General features: G+C 43.6%; 1 protein-coding gene across 4 annotated transcripts in view; it reads left to right on the top strand.

Annotated features, from left to right (window-relative positions):
- SFMBT2 (Scm like with four mbt domains 2) overlaps positions 1–22513 on the top strand; it is a 106506-nt gene that overhangs the window by 37594 nt on the left and 46399 nt on the right. For 3 of the 4 annotated variants that reach the window (XM_068189430.1, XM_068189429.1, XM_068189431.1), the window contains exons 5-7: positions 7588–7676; positions 10787–11033; positions 15891–15988. In XM_068189430.1, the coding sequence (XP_068045531.1) occupies positions 7588–7676; positions 10787–11033; positions 15891–15988 (434 nt within the window). Of the gene's footprint in view, positions 1–7581; positions 7677–10786; positions 11034–15890; positions 15989–22513 lie in introns of those variants that run through there. The other variant, XM_068189432.1, reaches the window with a different exon arrangement.

The following is a 22513-nucleotide window of genomic DNA, read 5'->3' as shown; positions in this document are numbered from 1 at the left end:
AAAAGGATGCGACAAGTGCAGGTGGAGCTGTTGGATTTGCTGCCGTTCCTTATCTACATAATCTGATTGCAGTTGATAATTAACGCCACCAAGACAGAGCACAGACCCTTCCCATTATCAGCACCCCTCTCTTTTTTACCCCTTTTCTAAAAATTTATTTTAAATGTTTCAGTGCAAGCCAAGTGTTGACTTTGAGTGAAGGGAGGTAATTAATCACAGTACTTATGAAAATGATTTACTTATGAGTAGATTTACTGCTGGGTCCCTGAGGCTGTTGTGCTCAGGGAGTCAGGGCAGGCTGGTCTGGGTTGGTGGCACACCATGCTGTTGGGATCTAGGAGGCAAATTTCTCCTCTGATCTTGGGCAGTTGGACTTGGGAGCAGAAAGCCACAGCAGTGGGATGTCAGAAGAGTGTGTCTGTACCCATAACGTTGTGTTTGGGGTGAAGACAGCTGATCCTACTGCATGGGAGTGCCTCAGTAGTTGGTGGTGGCGAGCACTTCAGGACAAAGTGTCTTGTTCAGCTTCCTGAGCTGCAGTGACTTAATGGAGGGGATTTTTACAAGATTTGACATAATTAAAAAAAAAATCGGTATAGTAGCATCCAGTCACCCTGTCTGCATACACTGATGGTTTTCTCCCACAGCGTCCCACATCCACCTCTTCCACCCACAGTTCCTGCAGCTGGGCTGGAGTTTGTAGCCAGTGCAAGCTTCAGGAAATGAAAAAGCAACTCCCAAACCACCCGCTGCCTTTTCATTGTTAAAAGGATAGCAGTTAATTAAAGACTAGAGAAACCCGAGGGGAATGGTGTGCACGTCTGTGAAGGGCTCAAAGGATGTTGGGAAGCAAAGTGTCCTGTGGACACTGAGGCAGCTTTTTGCTCATGAACTTGCTTGTTTTGACCCAGAGGATATAAGCTGCTAATTTCTGGAAACCCTGAATGGCAGCAGGAAGGATAAAAGTCACATTGTACTGAAATTCAGTGCAGTTTAATAGAAAAAACTGTAAGGGAGCTGTTCAGGTGAGAACCTAAAGCATGTGTTCATGCCTTTATCTGTTTTTTTTTTTTTTTCCTCTCTACTTTTTCTAATCAAAGAGTGCTTTTCCATGCAGAGTTGGGCAGGCAAGGATTAAAGTCTGTGTGTTGGCCCTTTCTTGGCTCAAGACCACAGAAACTACAATGCAATATTCTCTTAGAAATGAGATCAAGGTGGTTTGGGTAGCCTGAAAAAACAGAGGGCACCAAATATCTTGAGGAAAATATTAAAAACATGCAGAATATTGTTATTAAATTAAGTAACTCACATGGGCTAAACATTAATATGAAGTTTGCACTTCCTCAGTTTTATTTTTTCAAAAGTGGGATAATTAACAGCAAGCAGATCAGTCAACAGCTTTAAGGATCATCTACTCAGAGAATACAAGAGTCACACATTCTCCTACAGACTTCACACTTCCTCCAGCATCTCTTCATGAGCCTGTTGTAAATTCACATGAATGGGACCACAGAGTACTGCTGGTCCAGAAGTGTCTTTTGAGCACCTGCATTCTTTGATGGGCAGCTGCTTGTGATTCCTGGTTTCCATGAAAATCCTCTCCATATAATATTTTCCTTGAATACTTTATATAAGACAGGTGTATAGAAGGCAGTGCCTGAGCTCTGAAGTTGGGGTCTCATGATAATTGTGGCTGCACCACAAGGAGATCAGATCAACAGCTTTTGATGCACTTTCTTTTCTTTTCTGGTCTGAATTTGCATTATTTTGTGATCCAGCTGAAACCACAGAACTCTGTTGCTGTGAGAACAGAAGACTGTTTGAAGTTTTAAGTAAGAAATTGTTTGAAGATGTCTTTAGCCCCATTTGGCTTTTTTTCAGGGAGCCCACAAAAGAATTCAAAGCAAATAGTCATTTTTAAAAATGTCATTAAAGCACTAAGTAATTTTTTTTTAAATGTAGGTTTTGATTTAATTTGTAAATTCTTATAGGGGATCTGGCTTTGTAGGGTGTGCAGTGGAGTATGTTTGCGGCCCTGAAGGTCTTGGGAGAAAGCCTGAGCCTTTACTTGGGGACAGCACTCCACCCCCATCCTGTTTTCACATCCAGTCTGGTTCACAAGGATGTAAATAGTTCAGCAAGACGAATGAAAATGTGGGGATTCAACCGTTTCCTGTCAAAATGCTGTTTTATCAAAATGGAAATATTTTGTGAGAACATGTCAGTTTTGACAAATTGTTTTGATGGGTGAAGTCTAAACAAATTGTTTTAGCATTCTATGTTATTTTGATATAAAGACATTTCATTTCGACTCCCATCATTTAGACCTTTATAACATAGTTACAACATTTATGTGTTAATATTTTTGTAACTTACAAATATTGCATCGAATGTGTGACAACTTCAAAATTAAAAGAAAATCTCAATATTGTAAGCTTTCTATAGTTTGGCAATATGCTGTTTAGCTTTTAAAAAACTGCATATCTTGTCACAGAGTTGCAGAATGGTTTGGGTTGGAAGGGACCTTAAAGATCATCTTTTTCCACCTCCCTGCCATGGACAGAGGCACTTCCACTAGACTTTGGATCCTCCAGCCTTAGTTTTGCTGGCTGGGTGACCTGTAGCAGATCTCCACTATAATGTCACCCATCCCTGCTGGATGGAGTGACTGGAATTCCCTTGTGTTGCCCTTCAGGTGCTCTCCTGCTGATCTGGGATCTTCTCTCCAGGCTCTGGGCATTTCTTTCTGGCACCAGCAGCTTTACTTTAATGTGTTTTAAATGTATATCTGATTTTTGTATCTAGTGTGTGTGTGTGTATATATATATATATATGATTTGTATATCTGTATCAAATTTTGAACATCCTGAATATTTGTTTAGAAAAATAATCTTTTAATGAGATCCTGGTATTTTAGTTTATTTCACAACAGAGGGAGAAGAATTGCCTGAGTCCTGCCCAGCTATAATTCCCCTTGTTAACTGTTTTTGTTCGTTCCAGTCCTAGGAAAGAGTTAAATTTTTAATGATAAAAATAGTTTCCACACAGAGAGTGTTGTCACTTAGCAGATTAATCTGAAAGATCTTAAACCATTTTATAAAGCTGTTTAAGATGCTGTTCTTCACATGTGAGAAAATTAAAACTCTGCTGTTTAGAGGTTGATGTGTTCCAGGGGGGATTTTCCAGTAGAGGTGTCGACAGGTTGCTGGTGATCCTGGGTTATTAAAAAAAAAGAAACCCAATGTGAAGAATGTTTTTTTTTGTTTGTTTTTTGTTTGTTGTTTTTTTAGGTATGGGCAAAAATAAGCATAATTTGATATTACTGCTTGTTGGGCACATGTATCCATGGGGCATGCTGAGTTGTTTCCAAGGAGTAGCTTATTTTTAGGTGCTGTTTGCCTGTAAGTTATTTATGCTACCATTCCTTTATTTTACCAAATGCAGCAGTTCAGATCCCTGAATCTTGTTCTTGCCAATCAAGTGGATGCCTTGGGGGGAAAAAACAGTCAAGAAAAATAAAAAACCAACCATGTTCTTCCCATTGTCTTGCTGGTCTTTCAGATTTCAAGGTTTTTCCTGCACTTTGCAGTGTCCTGTTCTTGGGGAAAAAAAAAAAATAAAGGAAAATGAGAATTTCCATGTAAACCTGAGAGGAGTGGCTCTCAGCAAAACAGCACCTACTAGAAAACGAGATAAAATCCCAAGAGTTGCTAATGTGATAATAGTATCTCATATTCATTGAATGGAGTGCCTGTGCCTCAGTGCTGTCAGGGGACTGTGAATGTGCTTTTAATCTCTTATTTCTCTAGAGAGGCAGATAAATCTGAACCCATTATGTGCTGAGGCTGAGGCAGGGCACGGAGATTTGCAGGGTTGCAGGGAAAGAAGCTGCTGTCCTGGCTCTGGGGCACGTGTTCAGGGGGATTGGAGGAGATGGGCTGTGCATTGCTCCAGCATTTCCAGCTGCTGTTGGAATGGTTTTCATGGGCAGCACACACAGAGCAAGGGGAAAGGGCTGGGCTTGAGCAGCTGATGGGGAAAACCCAATGATAAATATTAATGGGGCTTTGCACATCAGCCAGTGGCCAGCTGGCAGCAGCCCCTGCTCCTCAGGTGATGCCAGGTCCAACTGCAGCCTGGAGTCCCAAGACACAGCTTAGGAAAATGAGACCAAGGAGTAAAAGTGAGGAAATGGCAGTGGGTCAGAAGGGGAGGGAGGAATGGGAGTCAGAGATGTTGTGGGCAAGGTGAATCGAGTAGAGAAAAGTGGAAAGAATTTGAGGGATATTGGATATGATCCATTTTTTGGTGGAGTTCAGGTCTCTGGAAGGGGCACTCAATTTTATAACCTGAGTCTTAATGTTAGAAAGGTCCTTTTTCTTTCTCATTCAAGAATTTGCTGTAATATTTCCCAAACTAGAAGGTGATCTCTGAAATAATCATTTTTTCATAGAAGGAGGCAGTGAGCTGCAAGGACCGGGTTTTTTTGCTTTTGCAAGTGTGGATAATTTCACTGAGGTCTGTTGGGAGTGGCTCACCCTTCACCAGCCCATCACTGAGTCTGGGAACTGGTGTATCCCTGCAGCTGCTCCTCAGGATTTTGGGAGAGAAATGTGGGATCTTTTTCAGGTGTCTGAAGCCCATGGATCACTCCTGACTCACTGAATTAATTTAAGGCAGGGGAAAATGTGTTGAAAACAGGAATACTGCTGGAGTTTAGGTCACCATGGAGCAGGATTCTTTAGCCTGGCCACCTTCCTTTCCCACCAGCTGGCCAGCCAGCTGGGGAAAAAAAACAAAAAAGCAGAGTTCTCCAAGCCCATCCAGCAGTAGGAGAGGTTCAGTAAAGCCTTTTCCTGTAGCTAATGAGGGAAAATGGGAAATAGTGATGGAAAGTTCACTGCTTCAGTCCCCAGGTGCTGAAGGAGTCTGATATGCCAGAGGAGCACCCGCATTTCTGGAGAGGGATGCTCAGGTTGGGCACCCATGCATTGCACTGACAGCTATTCTCATTTACCCAGCAGATTTTCCTTGGTTTGAATATATTTGTTTAACATTTTGCTTGGTCCTCAAAGGCTTTTGCAGATATCGTGATCATTCAGATTCACTTCATTACTACTAAAAATTAATATTTGCACTGTGCTGACTTGAACTGTAAAACTGAGAAGGCTGATTGTGCTCTGTAGGCACAGAGGAAGGTACAAATTCCTGTTTCTACAACTTCCAGTGCCATTTCTTGTCTCTCAGAGGTTTTCAGAGTCGTTTTATCTATGCCACAAAAGCATAATAAAGGAAAACCCTAGAAATTAGATTTGTATGGGAAGGATGGTTCTGAAACCACCTAGAAACTGAGAATAGCTCAGTTTTTTTTTTTCAGCTGAGCCTGTTTAGTCTGAAAACAGAGGTCACCTTGTGACTTTCGGACTTGGGAAGCCTCTAATCCAGATCTGAATGTGGAGAGGAGCTTATTTAGATGTCAAACTGTGAGGTGCAAGTCTTTCAAAAAGGACAGGGGATTTTTTTTTTTTTTTTCTCTCTGAAAGGCACTGGGAGACTGACTGACAGACAGCCAGAGCTGTGAATCAGGCATCGTTATGACATCTCCAGTTGGGCATCTGGAAGTAGAAGCCCCTGAAATCTGTTAATCTGTTGTCAACTTTGAAAATCCTATTCTCCCCCCATCTCCCTCCCCCCCACTCCTGCCAGCTTTGAAAGTTCAAAGTGTGTGCTTTTTATCACATTTGTCATTCCTTGGTAGTGAAGCTCTGGCATTCAGAAATTTGGCTGACAACTTTGTGGGAATGAGCCAGAATTGAGTTCAACTTGCACCTTTCTGTGCTGCACCCAGTGCTGTTCTCAGGGAGAGGCAGAAGTCTGAGCTAGAGGGACTCCAGCCTCATTCATTACCACAATTACTATCCTCTCTCTGATGCCAAAATTCAGCTTGTTTTCTTTATCCTGAGGTAGGTGGACAGGAACTGATGAGGTGTACACAGCAGGAGTGTTGAGAGAGAAAGTGTCCATATCTAAACCATTTCTTCTCAGGCTGTTCTTTCATCTTAAATAATGCAAAGGTCATAAATCTTCTGGAAATTATGCAAAATTGGTGCTGCAAAAAACTTAGAATGGTTCCAGGCAAGTTCAAACACTACTTTATGGAGGCTCAAGTCCAGCATTGTGAGGTTTAATAATTTTAAGTACATTTAAATGTACACTTAAAGTAATTTTAGATATCTAAATGGAATATATAGCTCAAGCTGGGAGAACTGGCTTTTGGGGAAGGAGCACAGCTCAGAAATAAAGTTGAGATAAGGTGCAGTAGGCATGGCTTGTGTCTTTATCCATGCCCAGTCCTGTGGATTACCGTGGGGTAATACTCTTTAAACAACATATCTAGTTGTTTATTCAGAGGAAATGTTGAAATTTTCAAATGCTTGTGATTTTTCCCTTCTGTAGGTGTTTCTAAGTTAGCAACATAACTGCATTCCTGATGATTCTCTCACGCATAAGTAAGATTAGTTTGGAGAGAAAACAAAGTTTCAGATATAATTTAATTCTCATTTACAGGCAGGTAGAATTAAAGTCGAATTTCTGGATTTTTGATTGCAACTGCACAGTGCATTTGAAGAGGCATCTCTGTCTGTCAAGCTGAGATATACTGAATTATTGCCTTCATGTGTCCACTGATTTAAACAAGAACTGACCTGGAATGTGAATCCTAGAGGCAAAATTTTTATGTTTCAGTTCAAATCTTATAAAACTGCATATATGTCCTAAATTAACACTGGTTCACAGTGTTTACCTCAGAAATTATTCTTTTTGTTCCCTACATGAAACAGAAGTTCCTGATAAGGGAAAGGCTTTAAGTCTTTCTTCTTGCTAGTGTATTGACTCAGCAGCTGATATATGATGTTCTCAGGGTTGATTTTTCTACTTCATTGGAAAAGCACCTGGAGTTTCTGGTCTCCTGTCAAGGAATTGAAAGTTTGCACAGCTTCTTTTTTTCCCAGAGGTCATTAGTGAACATACAGAGAGACTTTATAAATCACATCTGAGCCCAGGTGATAAGCAGGAAACGAGTGGTTACACAAGCAGTGGCCAATTCTGAATGGGAGAGATGGAGATGATAAGCCACGATGTTGTAAATCACTGTCAGTGGCTACAGTGGAGCAGCACCTTCCCTTCTTTTGGGATTTAACTGTGTGCACAGGTTGCCCAAAGAACTGGACAGCAAACCAGCTTTTTTCCTTGTCTGAGTTGCAGTTGCATCCAAAACTTTAGAGCTGGTAAATCCTGAGGAGATGTTTCTAAAATGACTCAGTCACAGGAGGGTTTGGGTTGGAAGGAACATGAAAGAGCATCTCATGGGCAGGGACACCTTCCGCTATCCCAGGTTGCTCCAAGCCCCATCCAACCTGGCTTTGGACACTTCCAAGGATGGGGCAGCCACAACTACTCTGAGCAGCCTCATGCCTCTAATAATGAAGAATTTCTTCTTAATAAATACACCAGGTCCACTGTGTGACACGCACGTGGCAAGTCTCTGCAGCCTGCTGTGCTAAGCATTTCTCTTCTTCCCTTCCCCAGCAATCAAGGAGAAATACATGGACTGGACAGAGTTTCTCATCCAGGATCTGACCGGCGCCAGGACGGCCCCTGCGAATTTGCTGGAAGGTGTATGTATTAGATTGCAGTTCCTCCTCCTCGCTGTGTGCTTGCAGTGTCTGTGTGCCAGCCCTGGGACCTGACCCAGCCCTGCCCCAAAAGCCGTGCTTGGACTCTGCTGGCTCTGCTTCTCACCCAGTCACGGGGAGTTTGTTTTGCCTTTCAGTTCTTTAGAAACTTGGGTGCTCAAAAAAGGCCCGGTGGGGGAAGGAGAGCGTGGAGGGGATCCACAGAACAGAGAGCTCAGCGCTTCAGTGCCCCATTAGATCCATCAAACTGGTGACCTGAGCTGCCAGTCCATCTCTGCCCCATCCCTGGAAGTGTTCAAAGCCAGGTTGGATGGGGCTTGGAGCAGTCTGGTCTAGTGGAAGGTGTCCCTGCCCATGGCAGGGGGTTGGAACTAGATGATCTTTAAGGTCCCTTCCAACCCAAACCATTCTGTGACTCTGTGGCACAGGTTGGAGAGGAGGTTTAGTAGGTTGTGGGGAGCAGTGTCAGGTTTATCTTTATATGGGAAGTGCTCCCTCAAGGGCATTCCCTCCACCTAAATCCAGCAGTCACATTTAGCGGGGAAGTTGTGGGGTGAGGTGGCCTCAGAAGAGCAGAAGGGTTCATTTTTTAGCTGCACCCATTTGGCCAAGAGCAAATCCATGGGGTGCCTTGCACCTGGGACAGCCTCTCAGTGTGCCTTGAGATCCTGGACGAAAGTCCCACAGCCTCACCTTGAAACCATGGGCAGCTTTTGCATCAGGGCCTGCCCTGCTCTCCTGTGGGGGCATTTGGAGAGGAGACAGATGATCCTGCAGGAGCCCCTCATTCTTCATCCCTCTGTGTTTAGCCTGAGAACAGGGGCATACAGGAATTTGTGAAAGTGCTCACGTTGGCCTGTGGGAAGCCTGTGCGCATCCAAGCACCATTTTTGATCATTTTGTCCCCGGTCACTTCCCCCATCCACAGCTGCATCCTTTTTCCACATGCCCAAGCAGTATGAACGGACCTGGAGAATTAATATTGTACCATTAGGGTTTTTTCCCCCCCAGTCTGAGGGAAGAACAGCCTTGCAGCCCCCAGATAATCCACATCCTCAGGCCTGCTGCATCCCCATTCCTGGACTACTCCCAGGTGGCATATGCAGAACTCCGGTGGTGTCCAACCCCCATCTCTGGGGTGTGCCAAACCTCCCCTTTCTGCAGGCAGGGAAGAGAGGCAGCCCCAGGCAGAAGAGCAGAGAGAGAAAACACTGAGTTGGCTTGAAACAGTTTCTGACCCTTTTCTGGTGTTTCTTGTGCTCAGGGCTGTCTGTGTCGTGGTGCAATGTATGTTGGCCCCTGTTGACAGATTTGCTGTTCATGAGTGCTGCAGATTGTTGTTAGACTGTTAAATCAATATGTAGTGCTGCTTTTTAAATCTTGTTTTTTTACGTGTGAAGGGTTCTTGCATTATGGTAAATGTTAATATTTCATGCAAGCCGATTATTAATCCTAGCCATTCAGTTCTCATGGGGTAAGTGACAGCCCATTGGCTTAAAATTTAGCACACAAATCAGGGAAGCAATATTCACTTTGATACAGCCAGGGATTTATTATAATAAGTTAAATCATTACACCATCGTTTCATGTTAAAGACTATTTTGTTGCAAGCAGTTGTATGAGAGGGGAAAAAATCCACATTAAAGTGGATTTCTGTTGTATTAATAAATTCTGACACTGCATTTTGCCATGAAATAATATTTGAAGAGATTATACAGATGCTTGCAGCTTGCACTGTAGAAAAGTAGCTTATTATGGCAAATACATTGTTCTGAGAAATATCTACTAATCATAAATTTGTTTAAAACTGTACATGTGATAAGCTTTTTGTTAATTTTAATTGCTTATTTTTACTATATTCTCATGTTCTTGACTGCTTTTTTGGATTAAGAGAGATGTATGAAAATTGCATCTCAAAATTTCAATATTTTCAATATTCAGTAAGAAAAATAACTTTTTGAAAAATAAGGCTTTCTCCTTGTTTTGTTTTGTAGCCACTGTTAGAAAGAACCATCCTGGACTGACTCTTGATTTACAGAATTAATATTTTAAAAAGTAATGTGAGATGTTTATATGGTTTAATTAAGTAAAAGTGGGACAAACACACAGGAAAAAACACACATTATTTTTAATGTATTTTGCTTTTGCTTAGCATCTCCTTTGGGGACCAATCCTTCCAAGTCTTGGGGTCGTTTTAATGCTGCTCTTAAAACCCCGGAACGGAGACATTGCATAAGAATTCAAACTTGTATTTAATAGCAAATAAGAAATCTAACCATTTTGTTAAAACTTGAGAGCACAGGGATGCTCACATTCACAAAACAAAAACACTGAGCCCCAAAAGGGTTGTTCTGCAGAGCATCTCATGGTTTTTTAATGCCTGTGCTTGCAGGTGGAAAGTCACACACGTGTAAATGGCTGCAAAACTGGGATCCCAGAAAATAACCATGTGGAAGCAAATAACCTCAGTCACTGGGATTTCTTGGGCATGGTAGCTTGACCCAACAAATCCTGTGTGCCTTGGGCTTAGATCCAAACCTGCTGTGGGCTTTGAGCTTTGGAATAACCCCCACAGACTCCTGTATCCATGGCTGGGGGGGATAATTTACTCTCCATGCCAGTAGGAATAAGATAAAGCTGATCTTTGGTGAAAGAGATCAGTACACAGACTGAAATTTCTGGGTCATACACAAAGTAGTCACCTTTTAGGTAAATATTAGGGTCCGGTCCTGTGGTTGGTTCTTATCACCTGCAATCAATGAGAATTTGTTTAAAATCCTTCAATACAACTGGGCTTTGAGTAGTTCAGGAGCATCCTAAATGGATGTGCCTTACAAGCTGTTCCACCTTTTATTATTCTTTTTTTGTTGTTGTTGATGATGTCGGTTGAGAAATTAGCACAACTGTTGTTTTCTGTTTTACTTCTGAATTTGCACTTGGAAGACATTGGGTAAAATAGAAGAAGAACAGACTGTTTGCTGATCGCTTGGATGATGGTGTGAAAAACAAAAATAATCTTCTGCTGTCATCTGTTTCCTTGAGAAGTCTTCAAATAAAGTTTAAAATAAGGAGTTTTGCTTCTATTCAAACAGCCTCTGCGAGGAAAAAACCCTGTAGACCTCATTACAGTTGATTCCTTAATAGAGCTGCAGGATTCCCAGAATCCCTTTCAGTACTGGATAGTTAGTGTGGTTGAAAATGTTGGAGGAAGATTACGCCTTCGCTATGTGGGATTGGAGGAGACTGAATCCTATGACCAGTGGTTGTTTTACTTGGATTGCAGACTTCGACCAGTCGGTTGGTGTCAAGAGAATAAATACAGAATGGACCCACCTGCAGGTAAAGAGCCTCCTTGAAATACTGTCTCCCTTTGTGGATGTTCACTGATGTTTTGAGATACTTTGTTCTTTTCTAGCATTCACATTGCTTTGTCAGTAGTTTCTGGCTGGGGCACAGATGGGAGGTGAGATCCATCTGATTTGGATCAGAGTGGGTCAGGTGGACTGTATTGTTCATGAAATAAATTCAGTTGAAGTCTTTGCAAGTCTGTCAGACCGTATGAAACACCAGGAGATTACAGCTTGGAGATGGAGCTCTTTAGGGTTGAGTTTAGTGTTCAAACCAGCTCGAATGGAAAGGGATTGGGACTGCAGTTTAGCCAGCCTGGGATCACAGCTTGATCCACCTTCTCCTGTGTAGGTTAACAGTGTGCCTCATTGTTAACCAGCCAGCTCTGTGCCTCATTTTCTTTGTGCTGTGGGTGTAAGTTTTTCCATGGGTATTAAGTTCCCCTCCTCTGGGAAGGTGTTTCTGATGTGGCTTCTGTCCCTCACACCTAATGAGGAGAGTTGACCCCGACATGTTCGATTCTCCTGTTCACAAGTTTGTCTGGGACTTGGGCCTTGAGAGCTTTTTGGAAGTGTATGTTTTTCTTCACTGGTAGGTAGGAATCAATGTTCCCCATCACTTCTAAATTAGATGGGAATGCTGGAGAGCATGAATATCACCCACTGTTATTTTTCAGAGTCTTTGTGTTACAGAGAAACAACTTTTTCATTGACCATCTCTGAACCCTCTTGGCCTGTATAAGTTTGGTGATTATAGAAATGGCCCAGAGGAGATTTGTGCTTCCTCTTTGTTCATTCCATTTGCTTTCTACTCTTTCCTCCTTTTATCCAGTTGTACATCCTCCTCTGTGGATTCCTGTCCCCTCATGCCTTTCTTTTCATTTTTTTCAGTTGTCTTTCTCTAAACTTGTTATTGGACTCTTTATTTGCTGGAGTTGTTTATTTTTCTTCTCCCCTCTCCTTGATTTAACTTTTAAAATTTCTGTCTCTTGTTTTTAATCGCTGTTTTCTCTCCTTTCATTTCTCTGGCCATTCACTTTTTAGTCAACATTGTTATTAGTGGACTCAATGCCCAGATCTTCTTCCTGACTTACATTGAATTAAATAGGTCTTCATTACTTTACACCTCCTGAAGTTGAGCATTGTAGGAGTTCACTGAGAAAAGACCCTTCAGGTCTGCACATTTCTGTTTTTGCCCAAATCCTCTCCTGATCACTGCTCCTGGGTCTTCCATTGATCCCCCCTTCTGACCCAGCTGTCAGGCTCTGCACTGCAGGGAGTAGCCAGTCAGAAGTGGAAATCTGAGGAGTTTCTGGAGGTCGGAATGCTGGTTGTTCCACTCCTGGTCATCTGATGTCCACCTAACACAGAGTCACAGAATTGTCAAGGTTGGAAAAAAACCTTTTAAGGTCTTCTCGTCCAACCATCCAACGTGTCCGTGAGGCACAATGAATTAATGAAGTGTATGAGCTATTAACTGAAAGGAAGAAGACAGAAAAAAACCCCAGGTGGCTGGTCTATGGGATCTACTTCAAATTAAGGTGTCTGCAAAAGGAATCTTGGAGCAGTCAGGGAAGCAGTAATGAGTTGTGAGGACGAGATGCTGGCAGCAGAGAGCTCTAAAGAAACTCAGGGATGAGGCTATTAAACCACAAACTCAAAAAATGAAGTTTCCTAAGGACCTGTGGCTTGGAGACTGTGTCAGGGGTACATCCCCATGTGACTTCTTTAGGGAAGAGCATTTGGACTAGAAGATGTCTGTTGTGTGAAAGACCTAGTGTGGACCTTCTTAGAAAGGAGAGATTCTGTGGACAGTACCTTGCTTTTTGCACATCAGGGATTAGATTCACCTGCCATGGTGCAGACATAAAAAGACAGTTCTGTGTGAGAAGTTGCTTTCTATTGGGTAGGGAAAAGAGGGTGCTAAGACACACCTAACCTAGGTAAGATGACATGACATCTTTTCAAGCCTGTTTTTTTTTTCACTCACGGGGGGTGAAACCAATGAACACACACCTGGTTGTCCTAAACTTTGAACATCTAAAGCCAGTTAAGGTGACTCCTTGATTGGTAAAGGGAGCAGCCTTAGGCTGTGTCTCAAAGCTGTTACAAATCTCCTCTGAAGAGATGCTGAGGACATGGAGCTGCTCCCAAATCAGGCTGTGTGTCCCCTTGCTATCAAACGAGGGTGTTTTATACATCACTTCTGCAGCTTGTGACAGTGCTTTGCCTGCCCTCAACTTGGATGCTACGTATCCACCCTGAGCTTTATTTCCCTCTGCGTCTGGGGTGTGAGTTTTCTCTGTTGATCCACCTCTGGTACCTGCCAGGTTTCACTTCCAGGTCAGTCTTTCAGGATGCAGAGCATCTCAGATAAAGGTGATCCCATGGACCCAAACAATATTTTGGATGGAGGGCTCTCTTTCCTGAAGCCATCCACATCCTAACACCCACTTAATGTTAAAGCGGGTCCTCTGGGGCTTGGAACTAGATGAGTTTTAAGGCCCCTTCCAACCCAAGCCATTCAGTGATTCTATCAAACAGCATCCCAGCTGTCCTCTTCCAGCAGACTCTGTATATGTCACAGGCACATTTAACTGAAGCAAAGGGGTTATAGCTTATTTTTCCCTTCAGATGTATATCTGAGTCTGGAATAAGCCTCCTTGCTAGTGCAAATTGGCACAGGCTGCTTGACACAGAGCCACTGATGGCCTGAGCTCAGCTGTTTATGCAGGACAAGATCATCCTGTTTCATGCTACTTTCTATTTAAAGACAAATTGCCAGTCATTTTAATTGCTCACTACTTGTGAACCCTAATACAAATTGACACAGTACACATTGTTCAATTACCTGGAGCCCTAGCACTTAAATAAAATGCTTTATGCTCTTTTAACCATGCAATTTAGTGTCCATACACTTGCCAGCATAAGCGAGATGCCACTAATTAAATGTGCATGTGATATTCCTTGCTGGCCCTCGAAACCGCTGGAGTTGCCTCTGTATCTTGAATTTTGTTGACAGTCCCCAGAGAAGTCGCTGCTTGTTTTCACTGATTTTGGCCAAAGTTGCCCAGAAGTTGGCTAGAGTTGCCCAGAATGGCAATTTCATCTTTCCTGTGCTTCACTGGCATCACAATAGAAAACGAAGGTCTGTTTCCAGCAGGGAAGCATCAGGCACAGTTTTTGTGAACTCAGACTTTAAACAACAGGCTGGCTGCAGCGTAGGGCAAAATCATGTTCTGTTAAGTATTTCCCTGTAAATTAAACCAAAGAAGAAAGAAACAAGGTTAGTCGTCCCCTCCCTGCCCTTCATACTGATCAGAATTCCTGCAAGCAACGGAGAAGTGGGGCAACAAAACCATAAAATAATGAACAATTAGATAAAGAGTGCACTTCTTAACACTTGTGCCCACTGCACACGCTGTAAACAAAGACTTGAAATCTGTATTCCCCTTAATAACCAGACAGCTGAGGAATTAAAAACACTGCCCTGAAAGGTTAACGTTCCCCTTCAAGTGTGTTTAAATTCATATGCATATCCTTGATGTCTGTTCTGAAGTAGTGAGATTTGATATAGTGGAAGTATAAATACATCCACTTCAGTGAGTGATTCTGCAAATCCTGTTTTGATAAGGTCTTAAATCTGTTGAGTTCAGAGCATAAAATTCTCTTGTACCATCAGTGCTAGGTGGAAACAGTGCTTGCCAATTCCTTTTTTTTTTTAACACATATTTTTTATTCCCTCCTTCAGAATTGTAAGATACAGCAGTAAATCTTCTGCTAGCTAGTAAATATATATGGTTATTAGATGTGCAAGATTTAAATGCAAATTGGGCCAAATTGAACCTTGATGCGAATGTGGGAAGCCAGCCTGGCCTAAGAAAAGCTCCACACTCTTCACTCTGTATCAAGGTTCGAGTTTATTACTGAGCAAATGTTCATTTCAGTTTTAATAATTGTTGCAATCTATCTACCTATCTTCTCTCTTTGAGGCCTTGATATGAATGTTCTGCAATAACTTGTTAGGTGCAAGATAACAATGTGTTTTCTAGGGCAGGAGTAAATCCAATATAATGTTCCTCATCACAGTATTGTTTCCTACATTGTTCCCTTTGATGATTCATAGGCATTTCACTGCACTGAACCATAAAGGTCTTGTTAATATCATGATTTAATAATATTAAACGTGTGTAAAGAAACTTACTGGAAGCAATGTGAAGCTGCACAAAGATGTTGCCTAAAAGTATAATGATGAAAATTCATAAGTGTCAGTCCTTGCTCTGGTGTGATGCTCTGGTTTGAGTGTGATACCAAAAACTGTGTCTGGGTAGAGATTTAGCTGAAATGTTTCTTCCCACACCCACCCCAACCCTGCAATTAAGAAAAAAACCCAACAAAATCCAAACATTTTCTGATGAACAGGTGCCTTAATAATGATAATTTTTGTTTTGTTCAAATATGACTAATATTGCCTGAAGACCTGAGGCTCCTCAAACTAGGTAACATCAGATATTTTGAGAAATGAAAATCAAAGGAGAGTTTTTTCACTATTTTCAAGTAATGAGATAATATGATTCTCATTCCTTCAGCAGTATTTGAAGGATGTGAATTTTTTTGGGTTTTACTCCAAGCTCTAAAACCCAGTCTTCCTCTGGTGTGCCCCTGCTAGGTGCTTTTGTGTTGAATTTATCCATGATGCACAGCTTGGAATATAGACACTGTTCATTTCACTTGCTCTGTCCATTCACGTGACTTAAGAACTTTAGTCTTCCAAAAATCTTTGATCTCCAAACAGTCACCTCTTGGTTTTGTTGTTTTTTTTTTCTTTTTGTTATTGTCATTCCTTTAGATATCTATTCTCTGAAGACTATAACTGAGTGGAAATGCGCTCTGGAAAAATCCCTAAATGATGCAGCAAATTTTCCTCTTCCAATGGAAGTGTTCAAGGTAAAAATTACTTTTCCTTTGCTTGTGGAACCTGTGATGAATAAACGTCATGCCATGTTTAGCAGCTCATGTTAAACTTTTTCTGGAAAGGCCTTTGCTATAATAGATAACCATGGAAGGTCATAAGTTGGATGTTTGTATAAAACACTTCTAATGTGTGGACTTATTTATTGGTCGGTGTTTTCGGAGGACTGGGGGTGACCAGCAGAGATTTCTCCAGTTATTTTTCTGTTAGATCCGTGCAAAGACATCATACATAACTGAAATAGCAAGGCTGTGAATATAAAAGTTGACACAAACTGGACAGATTTCTGTGAGCCTTGCACCAAAGTTTTCACCTGATCACAAGCCACAAGGTAGAGAAACCTCCTTCAGGGACCCGTAGTGGAAGTGAGAGATGATTTTGTTCCAACATTTTTTTAATATTTTTTTTTTACTCTCACTCTGGTGCTTCAGCCCCAAGGCACTAACTTTAATCTCCCATGTAAATCTACACTGCTGTTAACCATGGTGGCTCCAGATAATCCTGATTTACAGCTGTGCCTGCCTGGTTTCCAGCAGTTCCATGCTGGCTGGGGTGGGATGGGCAGTGAGAGGATGCTCAGGGAGGTGTGTGGGGCACTGCTGTGCTCTGGTGTCACCTCTTGCTTTAGGACCTGGTGGAGCAGGCTGCCCTCCCCACCACCAGCCTGGAGACCCTCTGGGTTCCTTCCCAGCCCTTCAGCAGCACTGCACTGGGACACTCCAGAACATCCCTGGAATTGGTGCAGTCCATGTGTGGATGTGGCACTTGGTGGTGGCCTTGGCAGTGCTGGGTTAATGGCTGGACTTTGATCTTAAAGGGCTTTTCTAACTGAAACGATTTGATGGTTCTGTAACTGGAACAAGGCTCTTACCATGTCCCATTCTGGCTGCCACAAAACCCTGGTGCCACCTTCACCCTCCCTGCAGGGACGCGGCAGCAGCTTCCCGTGAGGAATCCAGGCTCCTCGCCCAGCTGGGATGCACTCAAATTAGCAACGTTAATTTGGGGACACTTTGCTAATAGCCCAGGCTCGTTGGCAGTGTGGGAGCTCTGCTGTGCTGGGAGAAGAGGGAAGATTGGTGTTGGAATTGGGCACGGATGTGGGCTTGAGGAGCCCTGTGTTGGGATGGAAGTGGCGTGTGGAGAGTTCTGGGTCTCTGCCATTCATCTCATCCAAGGCTTCCATCTGCCAGCTCTATTAAAAGTTTGCATTGGCAGCTTCAAGATCAAAAATGCTTTGTGTGGGGCAGGGATTAAATCACAGAAGGGAATTTCTAATGTGCAAATTTTATTCCTGTCTGTGTGAAAGAGTGAAGAATGTTTCTGATTAAGCTCATGAAACATCCTTTTTAAAAAAAAAGCTTATAACTAACAGCTGTGTTGCTGGCTCTTCCCAGTGTGCCAGACTTGTACCCACTTATTTTAATTATTACATGCAGGTCATAAATTTGAATTCAGCAAATCCCAGTTGCTGTGCTGTGTGCTTCGAGCTTGCAAAGGTGTTCCTCCTAGAAGACAATGCAAAACCTTGGAGTGCTTGAATTCATGGCCCTAGAGTAGAGTTGCTTTGGTGCCAAATGTGGCAAAAATGTCAATGTTTAGGTCAGTAGGACTTCTCTGTTTATCATAATGTGGAAGGTGAGCACAAGATGAGCAGAATTCAGATTTTGGTGCTGTCTGAGCCCTGGTTCTGGTGCTCAGAAGGCAAGAGACTGAATACATTCTCTGTGTGTGGGCATCACTTTATTCTGCCCATTTAGGGTGAATCAACCCCATTTTGTACATCTTAATTAAGGAGAAACGGACAAGATGTCATCTGTGCCTGTCAGCAAGTCTTCCTCTAGTAATGACTTAAACATGAGTCAAGGCTTTAGGAGACTATCTGGGAGTAAACTCAACTGATCTTGCAAAGACAGCCAAGGATTATGTGTGGGACCTTCAAGTAGAATCCCAGAACCCAGAAAAGAGTGTCATATCCAAAGGTGTCTTTTATAACTGCCTTTTAATTTTAATTTTTAGAATTTTATTTACAAACCCAGCACAGAACTAGTGTCTCTACACGTTGCCTGGGGCTCCTTGCTATTGTAGCTGTTTTGTGTTAGATGAAATAAAAAACACAAGGTTTGACAGCTGGCAACTCTTAGAGATCTTCTGGAAAGCTGAAAATGTCTCCTTTGGCAGACATGGTAACTGCACACTGAGCAGTTACATTCTGCTTTTTCCACATTTCCCTGCAGAATTCCATGGCTGAGCAGGGTGTGTGGGTGTGTGTTTGCTCTTCATGAGCACGTCCCCTGGGCTGGATTATGACTTAAATCTGTGTTGTCCTTAAAGCTCTCCATGGCTGAGGGAAGTGTCACTGTGGTGCCATCAAGCTGTCCCCAGGAGGTGCCACTGGCAGAGCAGAACCACGTTTGTGGGGTGAGAAGCAGCTGCTCTCAGGGGTCTGTCAGCCCATTGCAGTGACACTTCTCAGTTTCGGTGTCACAGGGTTGGGTTCTGCCTGAGGACTGAAAAACCATGGGCTTGAGCCTTAATTATCAATGCTCAGAAGCGTGGCAGAGCTGAGCTTGGCATGTGGTGGTCTTCAGCAGCAGCTCCAAAAAGCCCTTGCAGAAGCACAACCCTGATCCCCTCTTGGCATCCAGGGAGAGGACACCAGACCACAGGAGCTGGTTGCAAAAATCAGGAGAGAAGGCTGCAGAAAAGATTTTCTTTTTTATTTTTTTTTTCCTGGTGCTGTTTTACACTTGGCCATATGTTGGAAGTGTTTGTAAAATGCTTTAGGATCCTTTGAGAAAGGAACATGATGTTTAACTGTCACAAAATGCTGCTATTATGCAGCTACTAAACATAGTGTTTTGCAAACTGCACATCCTGGAATAAATTTTCCTCCTCACAAAAGCTTTTTGCAATGCACCTGCTATTTTGTCGTTCCCTGCTTTTCAGAAAACATGTTGATCCTTGAAGAAAAATAAATACAGACAAGGTTTTCAAGGATATTTGAACAGCTAGGAGCACAAATCCTTCCAAAAGGCCACAACCCAAGGACATGTGTCTTTGCTGTGTCTGCTCTGATTTCAGGCTGCTGTTGGGATGCTCCCACACTTGTTTTGGTACTGGTCATAGATGATGGCTTGGGCTTCAGGTGACACCTGATAAAATGGTCGGGGCTTGTTGTGAATAAAGATGGTCAGAACGTTACTGGGGCCTGATTTCGAGTGAAGTGGAACAATTTGAGTGGTTTGCTTCAGTGCTGGCCTTGCTGGTGCTCTCTAGGAGGGGCCCATGCTCCAAACACAGCCCTAGTCCTACAAACCAGTGCATGTTTTAGTTACAGCCCAGCAGCTTGTGTAAGATGAATGGGTTTAGTTTCCTGGAGAGAGGCAAACAGGAGATTCTGGATGTCCTCTCTGCTTTCTCCAATCTCCTGTGCCAGATCTGTGTGTCCCATGCAGATGTCTGAGTTGTCATGTATCCTCACCTCAGACACCTCTGTTTAGGCAACTGAATCCTACCCTGGATTTGGGGTGCTCATCATCTTTCCATGGATTTAGCATACTGGCATCCTGTTCCCAATTCCTTTGAAATGAATCCTGGTGACTGGCTTGGATGGAGCTGTTACCAGCCACATCTCTAAACCAAATCCTGATTAACTGCTTGGAGAGCACCTAGGAGAGAGAGGTGTTAGATATCTAAGACAGGCGGAAGTTCCTGATTTATAGCCTTTGGTCCCATTCCTCTACCCTCCTCCTTTCCTGAAGTTGTTTTTTCCAGCTCTTAAATCTTCCTAGCAAAAACCCCTCTACATTATGCCCAGCTCAGTGTTCCCCGATTTCTGACTGGAGCTTCTGGATGTCTCCTTTTACCAGTTACTAATATTAATTAATACTAAAACTAATGACATGGAAGGAATTAGCTGGGACAGATCTCTCCTAAGGAGACAGATGGAGGGACCATCCACCACCCAGGCAAGAGCTGCCCCTGAAATTCGGGACAGAGTGGTGCTTCTAGTTCTGCACTCACAAGCCTGAAGACAAATATTGAACAGGACTCCTTCCTACCCAAAAAAAAAAAAAAAAAAAAAAAAGTTTTTTCCCTTGGATGAACTATGCATTTTAGTAGTGAGACTAAGAACAACACTTTCTCCAAGATGTTGACTTTTTTTTTTTTTTTTTTAAGGAAGACAGCATCTCTCAGAATTTAGTAAACATTGTGGGTGTTTCAGAGTGTGTTTTCTGTTCTGGAAGAGTTTAAATTAGAGGAATCCATAGGATCCTTTCAACTCATAGACAATCCTGACTTGGCTGCATGAGTAGCCCTGAAGTCCAACAGGGTTTTTGTGTCTTCATCCCCCCTCAGTGGATGGGCACGTGCTGATGCAGCAGCTTGAAACGAGCGTGCCTTTGGTTTCCCTTGGAAGGCAAGCCCCAGTCCCGAGCTCCTTCATGCCCCGATGGCTTGGCTGGCCCTGGCTCCGCACGCCGCGCTTTAATAACCCGTGAGTTGCCGTGTTGTCTGCAGGCTGCCAGATTATTTATACTCCATCTGTTCTTCCCCGTCCGTGGGCTCGCCAGCCCTTTTCCATGGCTGCTGTTTGCCTGGCTGGGAGACGTGCACGGCTTCCCAGTCCCTCTCTTGTTCTGCTGCCTTTTGATCCACTCCTGCCTCAGCTCCGTTAAAACCATTTATCTTTGTAAGAACCAAGGGACACCACAGAGGGAGTAAGGATGTCTCTGATAGCGAAGGGTGAGATGGAGCCTGGTGGTACCTCTGTGAGCAGTGAACAGCTCTAACCCTCTCCAGCTCCCTCCCGACTCTGCAAGGCTGTGCAAGGGTTTGGGGTGGGAGAGCAATCCAAGGAGGTGGGTGAAGCCAAGCCCTGTCTGAGGTGCCCCCAGGGTCTGTTTGGCAGCACCATATAAAAGTCAGGGTTGGGAGAGAAATGCTAGAGGGAATTCAAGCCAGGAAGATGGGATGAGTGAGAACCAGGTCCCCTTCCTCCTCCCTCTGATGTGTGTCATTTTCTTCATTACTTGCTGGGGTCTCAGGATCGGAGAGGTCAGCAAAAGAGCCCGGTTTAGTAGAATCACTGCATCCAGCCTTGGTGTGAGGGAGTCTGTGACATCCTGAGCTCCTGCCTTCCACATCCCTGGGCAGTGTTTTCTACTGAGAGGGGGTTGTTGAGCACCTACAGCAACATCTGCTCCCATGTACAGGGTGGTGATACCTAAAAGTCACCCATTTTAGGGCATTTTGCACGGGCATGTAGCGATAGGACTTAAAACTGAAAAAGGGAAGGTTTAGGTCAGATATTAGCAAGAAATTTTTTCCTGTGGGGTTGGTGAGGCCTTGGCACAGGTTGCCCAGAAGTCGTGGCTGCCCCATCCCTGGAAGTGTCCAAGGCCAGGTTAGATGGGGCTTGGAACGTCCTGGGATAATGGAAGGTGTCCCTGTTCACAGCAGAGGCTCTGCAATGAGATGATCATTAATGTCTCTTCAACCCAAACCATTCCATGAGTCTACTGTTGTATGATCTAAAGGTGAATTAATGTCCTCAAAGAAAGCAAAAGCAGCTGTGGTCCATAGCTGTTTCTCAGGGTGGTTGCCGCTCACAATGTGCATTGAATGGGCTCCTGATCCTCTCTGCTCTCACAAATTCCTGTTGATTTCTCAGTAACTATTCCTGCCATGATGTTACCACGGGCAGCCTCAGTCCCTCCTCGCGGTCGAGGGGCTGTGTGTTGAGGGGGTGTGAGCAGAGACACTGCTGGTTTCACGCTGAGCGCTCAAGTAGCTGTTCCCACCTGTGCCACCCTTTCTATGCGACTTTACCCTCCGTGAACTGGGACGTGGGTGTGTAGCACAACCAGGTCTCACCGACGTTTGTGAAGCGCCGTGGCTCTGAGATGCTAAAAAACCCAAACCAAACACATCCAAAAAACCCCCAAGTGGATGAATATCCATCTCTTTTACCTCTGCCCATGCTTCCAGTGGCCAGGCAGAGCCAAGCAGGTGCTGTGTGGGAAGGGATCTTTGCCCTAATGCCATCTGCGTTGGCCCGAGCCATACGGAGAAGGTGTGCTTGGATTTCGGCCGGCTACTCTGCAATGTTGCTGTTTCTATGGTAACTGTTTTTTATTCAACAAGAGGAGCTTAAAATCCGTAGGGCTAAATCCAGTCCTCGGCAGAAGCATCTGCAGTTTTTCAAGGGGTTCTTCAGTAGGTGCAGTTTGTAGCTGGCTCTCGTTGCTTCTGGGTTGTGGTGTCTCTAAAACCTCCCTCCCAAGCACCCTTTCCTCGCCATCCCACCCCACATCTCTACATTTTGGTCTTCCTCTGATGGCTCTTGTCAGAACAAGGGGTCAATTTGCACGTGTTGTGTCTTACAGGGATTTCTGTCTCCCTGCAGAGAGTGCACCTTCAGGGAAAATTGCTCCGTGTTTAGCAAAGCAAGTTGGTGAATCACAAACAAGACTGATTCATCTGCAAATAATGCA

This window comes from Anomalospiza imberbis, chromosome 5, assembly GCF_031753505.1.
Source record: "Anomalospiza imberbis isolate Cuckoo-Finch-1a 21T00152 chromosome 5, ASM3175350v1, whole genome shotgun sequence".
In the NCBI taxonomy this organism is placed as follows: domain Eukaryota; kingdom Metazoa; phylum Chordata; class Aves; order Passeriformes; family Viduidae; genus Anomalospiza; species Anomalospiza imberbis.
Note: the sequence above shows the minus strand (reverse complement) of the source record. Positions and strands in the feature narration are given on the sequence as shown.